This window comes from Liolophura sinensis, chromosome 1, assembly GCF_032854445.1.
Source record: "Liolophura sinensis isolate JHLJ2023 chromosome 1, CUHK_Ljap_v2, whole genome shotgun sequence".
Lineage (NCBI taxonomy): Eukaryota > Metazoa > Mollusca > Polyplacophora > Chitonida > Chitonidae > Liolophura > Liolophura sinensis.
In genome coordinates this window covers 33,781,874-33,795,962 of record NC_088295.1, presented here as the reverse complement: position 1 = coordinate 33,795,962, position 14,089 = coordinate 33,781,874, and the positions used below count along the sequence as shown (strand labels likewise).

Sequence of the window (14,089 nt, the reverse complement as noted above, 5' to 3'; positions counted from 1 at the left end):
AATAGAAAATCAAAAATTTTCAAGTTCTCTTCAGGAGGCTGGTCCCAATATCACCTATACAAATGATGAAAGTGTTGATTTATAAACTTTCAATCAATTTAAAATGTTGCACTACTAGAGCATTCATGGAGTAATACCAGACGCTATACACAGTTCATATCTACTGATACATATAAGCAAACCACCTGAGGATGGTAGAGAGGAGAATCAGCACATGGTGATCTAATTAATGTCAGAACCAGCGCCCACTCTTATCTAGTCCACATGTGGTGTGTGTTTGATAAACAGGTTTAAGCAATATGGACAAAAAATAGATTCACGAAACTGGACTCTTGATCGAGTGCTACCAAAACTTACTGAACATATGTGTGTGTAAATAGTACAGTAATATATTATCAAATGCATGTTAAGTTTCATGTAAAACAAACCAAAAATGTACATTTATATCACTGGATCTTTGCTTTTATTAATTAGTGAACAAAACTTGAATTTGACAATCTAGCAATGATTTCCTAAAGGCTCATATGCACTCAAGAAACACGGTTACACTGTACACATCATTTTCGCTGCTTCAGCAGATAAAGATGTTTCTGTGGCTGTAACTAATGTACAAGGTCTCAGCCGCTGGCTATTCTGCTCTTCAAACATATTAGCACAAAGATGAGAGAGCGGTTCCATTTCACCTCTGCTGAGACAGCAGAAATGGCAGAGGAAAAGGAGGGTAATTTAACATGCCCTTTGTGCAGAAGAAAATCCGTTTCAGTCTTTAGGGGTTTTCTCCTGAGGTCAAGAGCATCACATTAAATTTGGGTTTATTCTAGATCTCCATGTCTTACGGAAAAGATAGAAGACCATAAATGTATTTCAATAACTTCTTATAGCCATCTCTATTAGTACTTCCTATCTTAACAAGGTAGTAATCAGGCAGTAACAAGTTCTAACCTGGCTGAGACAGTTTACTGAGATATAATGTAATGGCTGATTAAACAAAATCACAAAAGGACTCTCAAACTAGCAGTTATAAATCTAAAAATCAACAAGTCATTATGAAGTAGTGTATGGCAAAAATGGAGAAGCCACAGGAAGCTGTAACCTACACTTGGCACACTGCACTCAATATGAGATAACCTTGACAGGGGCATTCAGTGACCCCTGATGTCAGGTCAAGGTCAGGTCAAGATAAGAGCCAACTGTCAGAAGCATTTAACAATCTGGCTTGCTGTTGACTTCCATTTCAGTTCAGCTAAGGTAAATATCCATCAAAGACAATGCTTGCAAAATCCTAAGCACATACTTGTTTAATACAGGGAACCAATACACAGGACATGTACTGAGGTGCCCAGACAATAACCACATGAACCTGTGGTTTATGGGCTTTGCCTGCATTTCCCTGGCTACCAAACGACACAACCACAAAGTCTTTATCTCCATACATCACTCTGTATCAGCATTATAAATATATGTGCACATCATGAAAAAAATCTTTGCTTGGTAATATGCAACAGTCAAATTCAATTTAAATATACACCAAAAGGAATATAAATAAGTAAATAAACAACAATCTTTCTGCAAACTAAATCTTCATTATGAGTGGCATTTTGACCTCCTCACAAATGACAAAATAAAGTTAATGAAGTTCATGCTGTAATATATTTGAGTATAATCCAGTTCTCATATACCTATCCATCAATATACCTTGTTTAACCTGGCTAATGTCATTGTAGATTTTCTCCGCACACTATATAATGTTTATACAAACACCTAATCCCCAGGGTACTTATGCTGTTAACAGCCTGCTGATACCTGCTACTGTACACACCTCTAATTACATAAACACTGTCTGTTACAGTGGGCATTCCACACACCTGGTGTGCAGTAAATACACTGAGAATTACACACACACACACACACACACACACACACACACACAGAGCTATAGACTCACAGACTTATTACATGCCTTCACTGTATGTTAGAGTACAAATACTTTGGTGTTATCAAATACATGTACAATACAACTTTACCAGAACAGATGCCCATAACCAAAAAAAAAAAAAAAAAAAATGCACTCACAGACTCCTACTGCTACTGTACATTTATTACCATATAGGAACCTTTGAATTGAACATACAACTCCCTTTAGGGCAACTGATTCTGTGAATGTATTTTTAAAACTCAGACAGAAGAGTATCTGATGTTTTTTCTTGTAACAAATTTCTTTAAAAATAGACCAAGCCTTGGGCAAGATGACTTTCTGCCAGGGAGCAGAGTGTTGTGTCTATAACTTTGCTGTTTATTTTTCAGTTCCTGTATATGCAGATGTCAAGGGATGATACGAGCTACAAGTAACTTAATCTGTACACAGTTTATACATAGAAATCATATTTTATCAAAACCTGAGTCACCATATAGAAAGCACATGTATAGATACATTAAAAATGAACATACATGTACTGTGGTATATGTACATGTTTGTTTTGCTCAGTATACAGTTTCTTTTTCATTAAATCCCTTCATGAATTTCTTTCAGAATAGAACATCTACGTTCAGACTAGGGAACTAAATCTTGTTTGTAGCCTTGTATTTATTTATTTATTTGACTGGTGTTTTACGCCATACTCAAGAATATGTCATATGTCTTATACGGCTGTATTAGACATTTTAAGTATTTTAAGCAGTTTTATTTGATTGTTGTTAAACTCTATTCTCAATGCTTTTTTACTTATACAATCATAGTTTATGGTGGTCAGTTTTATATAGGGGAGAACCAGAGTCCTCACAGTAACCCCCTGACCTTTGGCACGTCACTGAATCATTTACCCTCACGTGACATAGAGACTTGCAAGCTATTTACTTATTTATTTCTGTATTAGCTGCATGCTTATATAAACTACTTAACTGAAGGTGTTTTTGCTTTCTGTATCCTGCACAAGTTAGCAGTGGGTATTGCACCACAGCACAAAAGTACATACCTCCAGTCAGTAAGAGCACCAACAAATCAGAGGCCAGCTTCTCCTTATGCTGACTGCTAGAGTCGGATAAACCGTTCGTTGATTGGATGAGTCTGACCATGTGATCTGGAAGACTTGTGGCTGCTAACTGGTCCTTGACATCGTCTACAAAAATTAAAACATTACATTATAGACATGTAACAGACCCATCAGTTTGGGAAAAGTATATTTGAAATGTTAACATAAAATCACTGTTCATAATTCAACCACTGCACAAGCCTTCACAGTTGACTGTAGCACTATCCTTGCCACAATTAACTGGCCCCTAACCAATGAGGTCTGTAGCCCATATCCAGGACTCTCATGATAGCTGGCCACAGCTTAGAGTGAGTTAAGAGTTACAAATTTGTTAGGTAAGTTGGTCACACTGATACAGTTCTATGATGTATTCCACTTGCCTGCATCCAATAATCTGACTGGGTAACATACATGCGAGTGGAAAAAGTTTTGAATAAAACACTAATAAAACTAAACAAATTGCTAACATCAAAAACTCCAAATCGCAATCATGGCATAAAACAAAAATTCATATTTGCACAGTTTCTCATGTGAATGTCAGGCTAAAGGGCAGCTTACCACTTTCAGCTAAGGTTGCCATGAGCTCTAGAATAGCCTCTTGGTTACCAGAACCTTTCTCACTTAGCAATACCTTCACCAGAGTCTTGGCTACATTGGTCTGGCCAACCTTCTCCTTGCCAAATTCTGAAAAATACTTTCACTGATTAGATATAAAAGGAAAAAAATAACACATTAACACAGAATATTGGCCCATATTTCTATATTCATTTCAATTGCTTATATATATATATATATAATAGAAGAAACATAACAAACTTAACTTGTTGATTTAGCTTACTAGTTTCACCGTATCATGACGGTTCTTCAGAGCTTTTTGTTTTTGTACATATATATTTTATATATATATACATATATCCAAGGCTCATTAGAGTCATACTTGAGTTCTTTCACAATGGGACTAAAAGCAATCCACCATCAGATTCTGCTCGGGTTGTTCATTCTCTTGATCTATACATGTTATATACCTACCTGAATCAGCCAAACTGCCCACACAATGTAGCACCATATTGCACAGTTTATCTTCAATGTAATGCGTCTCTAAATACTGATCTAGAAGTTCTAATGCTCCAATCTCAACTGCTTTTTCCTGTATGATTTCTGGAACAGACCATGAGCATATGTTTCACATCAATGAATTTTAAAAACACACTGTTCCATCGCAATCACACACGATATGAATTATGATTGTGTCTTAATGGTCATATACAAACAAGGCCATCAAACACCTTGAAGCAGTGACTTAATTAGTTACAAAATCTTTTCCTTTTCTTGATATAAACATGCAATAATATTCTTAGTCTGAATCCCAATTACCCCAATTCTGCAACCTTGTCAACCACCGCTGCGACCAATATTTTGAAACATTCTGAGAGAACTATGGGATGTAGAGAAATAATTTGCACAGTTTTACAAAGCTTGGGCCTTTAGTGACTGATAATTAAGAGACAGTTAAATACTTGTGCTTGCTTTTATGGCAACTTAAGAAAACATCCATGAAGAAAACGGCACATGTACATTTAGCTGATCTGCCCATGTGTGTGTACTTATGACTTCACTTAAGACCTGAAATTCCAGAGAACCAGTGGGTCTATCTTTATGGGAACGGGCAGGTCAGGGGAATATCAAATATGGTTTCTCTCTCTCCTCAGATCACTTGTAGGCCATAACTGTTTATAAAGAGAGCGGAAATAGCATTGTAGTCAATATGTTAACAGTTGACCTGTGGCTGGGTATCTGTTTCTGGGTGAGAGGAGGGAATATCAGGACAAGGAGGCCATGAGAGTCAGTTAGCAGATAGTGAGATGTGTTAACAGCCACTTGTATATAGATAGATATATACAACTGAGGACAGTTTAGAGGGCTTCTCCCCAGGCCATATGCTGCTGGTCCGTGGCTGGTTTGCCAAGCATACCGTGAGTGTTGGTCAGGTTCAGAAGAAATCCACAAGCGATCACGCGCAGTCGGTCAGCATCCTTGTCCTCATTGGTCAACTGACACTTGAGCAACTCTAATAGCTCCGAAACACCATCTAGACTGTCTACAGCATTCCGGCCAATGTCTGTGAGAGAAAGGAGCAAAACGTAACACTATTACTGAATATATCCAAATTTCAGTTGTAGAGAACCAATTAATGTAATACATGAGACCACTCAAGGGGTCCTGTTCCATAAAGCAATCACAGGCCGTAAGCTCACTGCAACTACAATGCATATTGACATGGTAGTTACGATCAACTTAGCCTACAACTGCTGGTAAAAAATGGCCCTGGATTATTTAACTGGGGACATTCATCCGGTGACAAAAATAATGTTACTTCCATACAAGTGTCAACATATTAAAACACATTTTGGTGTGCTGTTTTGCAATGCAAACTGTGTGTTCAGAGCCTGAGCTCAACCACATCTACACATAAAATGTCCCCATTAGGTGATAAACTGTGTTTTGTATAAGATCATTAACAGAATAATGATTGATGTGACATGACACCTTAACAAGAACTAACATGGAGCAACTCATACAGCAATGGAAGTGACTCAGTGACAATTCTAGCTGAAATATTTCCATCATGGCAGCATATGGCATCAAATCAGTCCCACTCAAGGAACACCGTTATCATTGGTGATAAATTATGTTCTGTAACTATAGCCTTAAAGCCTTGGGTGAGTATAGCTGGCTATATGACAGGAGGGGTATTCATGGGTTCAGACCTCAGGTAGGCTCTGACCTTTATAACCTTCACAAACAGCTGATTTACCACAGCAGACTATTATTAATGAAGCTTGGTAGAGCATTATGGGCTATAGGCATACTGGTACAGATCACCCAAGACTGGGAGCCATGCCCACACAAGACTTCTTGTGTCAAAACATTTGGCAAATGTCCTAAAGCTACATGACTAATTCTGACATTTTTTGTCTAAAAATATCCTAAAGAGCTGTATATCAACACAGAAAGATGCTTCCACACAAACAACAGCCTGAAGTAATGCATGAGACATTTCTTGTTACATACATGTATCAGCTCATGCCTTTCTAAAAATATTAATGATTTCATAGAACACAAGGTCCCTCCACACATGCAATGTCTACCATTTCTAATTTTTGTTTGTACGCTGAAATCCCTTTAGATATTCTATGTTTTTAAATTCTGAACGATTTCATTGGTTAATGCAACTTTCATTTGACTTTGTCACGTAGTGGTCAAAATTATTGCAGGAGCTACATGTTCAAAACACGTCCAGAACTTAACCAATGAAATGGTGAAGAATTTCAAACAGAGTGTGTGCTTTAATTGCTGTAATTTAATGTGATAGAGACAGTTTGTAAATTCAAAATGGTGGACATTTCCCCCCTTGTCATATTGTACATGTATATGTTTGAGAGACCGAAGTGGAGCTCCTGTGGAAGAGACTTATCAAGCCATCTACATGTACATTTATTTAAAATCCAATGCACCAATACACACAAAAGACAACTGCATTTAATTAACATAACATAAAGGACCTGGTAAGGTAAGGCAGGGAATTGGCCCCAAGGCAAGAAACTGTGCACCTCAAAAAGCCAAACTGACTATAGCAGTGATTGACAGCTGCTGACACACTCGTAAGGCTAGTTCTGTTTTCAGTTCTGTTTTACTTCCCTTTTCCTGTTGTACAGCAAGAGTGCATTATAAAAGCAATGTATAGGTCATAAAAAAAATGGTAGCCTGCTCACACTGAAATATCTTTTTTTGCATTAGACACTTGAGAATGCGGCTAATCACTGCACCACGAATGTAAGTTCCTGAAAAATTCTTCAGCACGCAGTTATACACCAATCAATTAAATACATATATGACAAATGTTCAGCCTACTATGAACGATGAGTGACAGACTATGTCCGAAATACTGATTTTAAAGTTGCCAAGTATCACAAAACTGATCACCTTATAAAGTTTATTTTTTACATATGAAAACAAATGTTAACCAAAACGAAACTTTAAAAGCACAGAGAAATACACACAGGAAAGTTTCAGTAAAGATATTTTTCTGGTTAACATTGATCTTCATTCTGTAAATAACCACACAGTGCCTTGTTTGAACAAAACTTTTTTTGTGAGTGTTTTTTATCAAGAGTGCATTTTTTGAAGGGTTATTACTAAGCAACCATATCTTTAATGGCATTATAGCCTTCATGAGTGCTTCGACCAAGTATTATACTTCTGCAGATTTGGAAGTTTACAGAATTGTGCTGGGATTTTGAAATTTGCACTTTCTTATCGTGTCTTTCTGGGGCCGATTATCCGCCTTACCATACCAGGTCCTTTAAGTATGTGTACTACTTCTACATAATGTCCTTCAGAATGGCAAAATATCCATAAACACTGCATTTTAAACACTGTAGTCCTCTACAGTGGTATCTGTTCCTCTCCTTACAAAAAAAACATTGTACAACCTGGTCCTAAGCATACACATACTAACTGTATATACATACATGAACATGTAATGGCAGAGGCCTTTGAATAGGGTGGCTGTACTGTGTAGCCTGCATGGTCACATTTCACAACCAGTATCAATGTATGATGGCTGCAGAATGGACGGATGACATTCATTATTACCTTTGTTTTAACAACTGTCCTCTGGCAAACAATTGCATATCAGATTATAGCAACATCCATATTAAAAGGGAGTAGAATGAGCAGACAATCAAATCAGAATTCAATCCCCTTCCACAAAGCACATGACATATCGGCCCCATATAACACATATACACAAGCTCAGTGTACAAGTACATTGTCCACTAACAAGTGTTGCTTACTGGACAACCTATGCGCCACATTTGACACTACAGATATAGTAATAAATGTCATAAAACAGACGTTCTAGAGTTTTTGCAGTGAGAGCTGGGCTAACAGGTTTGCTGACAGTGAGCTAACTACTACAGCTTACTACATTCTGAAGGGCACAACCAATTCCTGAAGTCACAATTAAGGAGGTAGTGGAATACCTAATACACAGCTTCCATACATGTCTGTATGGGTGTGCAAGAGGGACTGACATGACTAAAGATAAGAATCTCTTGAGGGTAGAATTTCTGCTGTATGTCTAGCTGGGTACATGTTTGTCTGGTGCATAACTCCCTGATTACAGATGACCACATCACAAGTGTGTAATGAGCCTTGTTACTGAAGCCATCTGTCTGACCAGACAGCCTCTGGCATATTGGTACTAGCTGTGTACCAGCTATATTCCATGCTTCCTAACACATGTACATATATACATGTACTTACCCCACCACTCAGTGGAGCTGGCATTGCAACATGCAAGGATACAGTAAACATATACATGTACATAAAGGTGCATGGGCAGCGTGTGAGAAAATACAGCTCCAAACTTACCCAATGTCATTCAGGATCATCCTTCAAGTTTGTTATTTGTCATTAGTTATTAAATGGAAACCACTGCATGTACTAGCTTGATTATTTGTAGAGCTGTTTCAAATCATAATGTTCAATCTCCACTACCCAACTTGTAGTCTACATCAACAGAGTTTGAATGAATGAGTGCTTGGGGTTTTACGTCATACTTAACAATTTTTCAGTCATATGACAATGAAGAGTCATTAGGTGTTTGAACATATAATATGTCTTCTTGTGGCAGGAGCCAGTCCATGCCACCAAAGTGTTGCTGCCTCTGAATCATGCTGAAGACACCATACATGACACCCAACCCAATCACTTTTTACTGACAGAGGGTCAACCAGTCCAACTTCCTTGCTCTAACTCTTCAGTGCTGAGAACCAATCAAGGCAGCAACAAGTATAAAAAAAAAGTATAATTTTTAAAGTCCTTGGTTTGATCCCGGGTATCCTGACTCACCAGAGTTAGAGGATCATGACTATTGTAAATGATGTGAAATTTTGTCTGTCTCTAAGTTTGCTAATTTTTCTAGATTCTAGTTTAGAACATGTTGTAAGGTGTTTTGACGTTTGTTTGGAAAGTATACTATACTACTTTACTATACTACTTTACTATACTACTGGCACCAAAAGTAGCATTCTTAGACATTTATTTGCCTCTAAAAATGCATTTTTGGGGTTAAAATTTAAGGTCATTCATTGTATTGTTTACTTCTTTTGACACAAACGAATTTGGACATGCCCATGGAATTTTTCCATTTATAGGTCTTTAACATTACAAGGAATGCAGATGTATTAATGAGTCAAAAAAAGTCAAAACAAGTTCCAAAATGTTTGCTGAATCATGAAAGAAATGATTTGGTTAGGAGATCTACACCTAAACTAAATGTGTACAGGTTTAATGTTGTTACATAACTGTACATTTACCTGTACGGGTGTCATGGTTTTTCAGCTGATATGGATTTAATTTTCAAATCAATGCATTTTGATATGATTTTAAATTATTCTATAATATACAGGATGTAATGAGATTTAACAGTAACATCATGTCGCCCTAAGATGAAAATACAATTATTGTAATTCTTCAACATTTTCACATGTTTGCAAGGTGTTTATTCAGGCGTATTCTGAAGGCTGATTGATATTCTGTGTTGACTGATAAACTTACATTTTTTTGTGAGACCCTGAAACTGGCCAACACAACAGATGTAGTTTTGCCTACAATATTAAATTAACAATGTACAAAAATTACATGCAAAGTTGCTCTTTCATACACAAAAAGGTCGAGGAATTAAGGTAGTAAGGGCACAGAGTCAGAAGTCAGAAGTATACATGAATCAAATATCAAACTTAAATCAAAGTGGCAAACTACATGTGAGGCCACTCTGGAGTCTTAACAATCCACAGCCTGATGGATTTTCAATCGATATTGTCCAGAATTGGCAAAAATACACAGAATTCAACTCTTTGTAGGTTAACTACAGTGCTAGAAAGTAAAAATACAATGTGAGCGCAGAAATCATTATATTATTTGCAATTATTTGCAAATCGATGCTAAATATTATTAAATTCAGGCAAAGGATTAATATTTCCTGTGCATGATCTGGTTTCTGAAAGCTATGGTAAACTAAATAGCTGACTTCCAGAACAGCAAACACTGGTGTGTGCCTTAAAAACACATAATGCTATGGTAGTTACCATAAAATTTTGTCTATTATTTATGCAGAATCAAGATGAACTACATATCCATGTACATGTAACAGTCGATTCCATCCTGTAGTGAATAAAGGTATAGCAGTCCACATATTGTGCATTTGCAAATGGAACACACTGCGAATACCAATACCTTAAATCCTAAACAAATCTGGCCCAGACATAGTTTTATTATGTCATATTATCTGACTAGACAGTCACAGAATTTTATAATTTCTTTGAAGCTTTGTAACATGATATTCCTAACAATACAATTTAATCTTCAAAACTTTTGAAGAAGTTATATTTTAAAATTCTAAGGCATTCTAAAGTTATACTTAACTGGCATAAGTTTTGAGGATTTAACAGCAGAAAAAATGAAGATTCATTGCATTATAGGGAACACATTGTTCTCGCAAAAAACAATCAATACTCTCTTCTATAGCGCACGTCTGTACATGTATATATTCTGAAAAGAAAGAACAGGTGGGTCCAAATGATACTCACAGGTGCTGTTAATTGCTCTTCTGAAGAAGATGTTTATGGTACAATCCTTTAATGTTTAGGGTTTGCTTCCACTTGAGGAACTTGAACAGTTAACTCAATTTGATGGAAGTTCAGCTGGAAAAACATATGTCAGATGTGGACTGGCAGGAAACAGAAAGATCAAAAACTGGTCCCCTTGCTCTACATGTGACAACAAATATACTGTGATCTTATTCACTAAAATGTAGTGAATGTCCTTGCCAATTTATATCTAACTGCATCACTAGTATGTCCTTTTTACTGATGTAAAACAACTAGGAGTAAAACAAACACTGTTATACGCACATACTGATTCAATCATTTTGAGCATTTCATTGCATTTAATGTATAAAGAACATATCTAGTAATCAGTCTGGCCAGGTATAATTCCTGTTTCAAACCAACCCCATCTGAATCAGTTCTTGCGTGTGGTGTAACAAAAATAAAAATCTACCATCGGTCTGGTCCATCATGAACATGAAAAAGTTTGTACCCGTACATGTAAATCATACTACTATTCTCAAGCAATTCTTTCGAGGCACCTGAGGTTCACGTTTGTATTTCTAAGAGTGACAACTCTATCTTGATACATTCATCACTTTATATGAATGTAAAAAATAACATAAACAATTGATATTTTTCAATATTTTTTTTTGAAAGAATTGAAGGTTTTCAAAATACCGACTAGTATTTCACAGGAGTAACTTGGAGTGTATGCTGACCTGGAATGACATGGGAGTCATTCAGCTCATACTACCTCTGACTTGAAGGCAAAAATATGAGAAAGTTTGTACCGGTACATGTAATTCATACTACTATTCTAAAGCAATTCTTTAGAGGCACTTGAGGTTCATGTTTCTATTTCTGAGAATGACACCTCTATCTTGATACATTCATCACTTTATATAGACATTATACAGACATGTACATGCAAATTTACACGTGGTCTGTAGGATAAAGAAGATCTTCAGAGGTTATCTAAGGCTCTCTTGTGTACTTCCTCAAGTCTGGATGAGCTGGATATCTCCCTTCCGATCCACACAGACAGGTCAGAGAAAAGAGCAGAGGTCAAGCAGAAAGCCCTGCCACACACCCTTCACCTGGCCAACATTCCACAACAGATCACATATCTACCCTTGTTTGTGTTCCCACACCAAAACAGATGTGCTTACATACTACACACAGCAGTGTAATTTCCATCTGTCAAATTTCCGCACAAATCTTTCTACCACAGATGCCATAAAATACTTACTGTAACAAATGCCCTAGTTCTAATGTAGCAAATGAGACAGAAGCATTAGAAATTCTTCCAAAACCAGAACAAATCTTACAGTATCCGAGGAAACAGCTAGGACTATACACTAAACACATGCAGTATTCAACTTAATCAAGAACAAATTATACTTATTTATTTATTGGTGTTTTACGCTGTACTCAAGAATATTTCACTTATACGACGGCGACCAACATCATGATGGGAGGAAATCGGACAGAGCCCACAACCATCTGCAGGTTGCTGAAGAACCTTCCTACATACGGCCGGAGAGGAAGCCAGCATGAGCTGGACTCGAACTCACAGCGACCGCATTGGTGAGAGGCTCCTGGGTCATAACGCTGCACTAGTAAGTTAACCAACTGAGCCACTGTATCAGGTTCTCTATACAAGTGTTAAAAACAAAATCAAACGGAAAAGCTGCAATAAATTTTCACTGATGACCGAAGTGCAAATCTTTACTTGTAATCTCATTCACAGCTGTTCCCACATAATACAGGGATCTACCAAGTGTATGTACTTCAAACCACATACATGTAATTCTGTAAATCACCAATCTGAGACGTCACCATTCATGGTAGACTTGGAATGAATTACTTAACATCATTCACAATGCATTTCATTAACATCCCTGTATCATGATTTCAACAATCTAATTCTGAATACACCATGATTTTCCAATATCTGACATAGAGATTCAATACATCAGTCACTAATTTCCATCACATGTACACATACATATACATCATGTACATGCATATTATTATATGCAGACATGATTGTGGTGAACCAAGAAAATAGCTGAAATTTACTATCATAGCACAAAAAGGCCGGGGTCCAGGGGCCGCCTAGGCCCTGGAAGCTAGAAAAATCTGCGTGGCTGAAAATGGATTCTGGGACGTTTTTGGCTATTAAAATCAAACTAGAATCCTGTAAAATATGAAGAAAACCAACACTATTTTCTGACTTACAGATTTTCCCATCTGCTTTGTCCCCACAGAACTCTAATCTTCTGGACAGAGAGAAGAATGCATTTTTGTACTAAAGCCAAAATTTAATACATGTAACAGATTTTTTCTGGTTCAGACATTGTTAGCAGTGTACAGGTCATTTTCAGCATTTTCAGTCAAATGTTTAGATTGGCATGTTATGGCACAGAATACAACTGTGCTAGCGCCTTCCATCCGCTACCCCAATAATGCACATCTTTGTGGCACAACTCGCAGAAAGCCAAATGTTATCTTCCTCATGAATTTTCCCACGTATTCCCCTTCGACCTTCCGTTCAAGCCAATCCCACCTCCAGATGTTTTTCAACCCCTTGTCCACTGTACGCGCATCAAAATCTTTATCTGATCCATCCACGATACTCTGAGACGTTGCCGCCATTTTGACCGGGCTGGCTCTGCTTCTGCCTTCGAATAATGGTATCTTGTTCCCGATTGGTTGAAACAGTTAGGCTTAATGAAACACAGGATCTGACTGGACAATAGACTCCATTCAGATAACATTATAACCTCCGGCAATGCCAGATTTCGGTAGCCATGCATCGGCAAATTGACAGAATCTTCGACTTTATTTTGAGGAAATAAATCGGAACTTTATAAAATGTTACTACCCAGAAAAAAAAACGGAAAACAGGTAAATTAATCGAAACTGAAAGAAAAAGCGGAATTCCGCTAAAAAACGGAAAAAAATCATGTCTGTATATGTCACCAGGGTCATCTAGTGCCATTCATTTTTAGTTCTGGAAAACTATTGGGCTCTTAAACTCTTAGGTCCCTATCTAATCAAGCTGTATTAAAATAAAACTACTGAACAAAGATAATTGATGGTTAACCCAGATTTTGGGTTGCATTTTATAGCATATGTTTCACCACAATCAGTGTCACCTTAAAAGTCTGGGATGAGAACCTTCAATGCATTTGTACATTCTAGTCACCAGAATAAAGAGATTCGGTTGCTTCTTCAGACATTGCAGACATTGCTTGGATTACAATAATTAGAAACCAGAGGTACAAGAACATACATGTACAAAATTTCTGTTCATGGAAAAATGTACACATAAATAGATATGTGCTTATAAAGCATATGCGAAAATGAATAGCTCTTCCA

The 14,089-nt window shown here is 37.0% G+C and overlaps 1 protein-coding gene across 6 annotated transcripts in view; it reads right to left on the bottom strand.

The window, feature by feature from the left end:
* Positions 1-14,089, bottom strand: part of LOC135476211 (rap1 GTPase-GDP dissociation stimulator 1-B-like) — a 35,044-nt gene that overhangs the window by 11,576 nt on the left and 9,379 nt on the right. For all 6 annotated transcript variants that reach the window (XR_010445103.1, XR_010445107.1, XR_010445106.1 and 3 more), the window contains 4 exons: positions 5,002-5,148; positions 4,059-4,187; positions 3,588-3,713; positions 2,973-3,116 (listed from right to left, as the gene is read on the bottom strand). Coding sequence is in view for 2 of the 6 variants with exons in the window: in XM_064756166.1 (XP_064612236.1) it covers positions 2,973-3,116; positions 3,588-3,713; positions 4,059-4,187; positions 5,002-5,148 (546 nt within the window). In the remaining 4 variants the exon portion in view is untranslated. The remainder of the gene's footprint in view (positions 1-2,972; positions 3,117-3,587; positions 3,714-4,058; positions 4,188-5,001; positions 5,149-14,089) is intronic.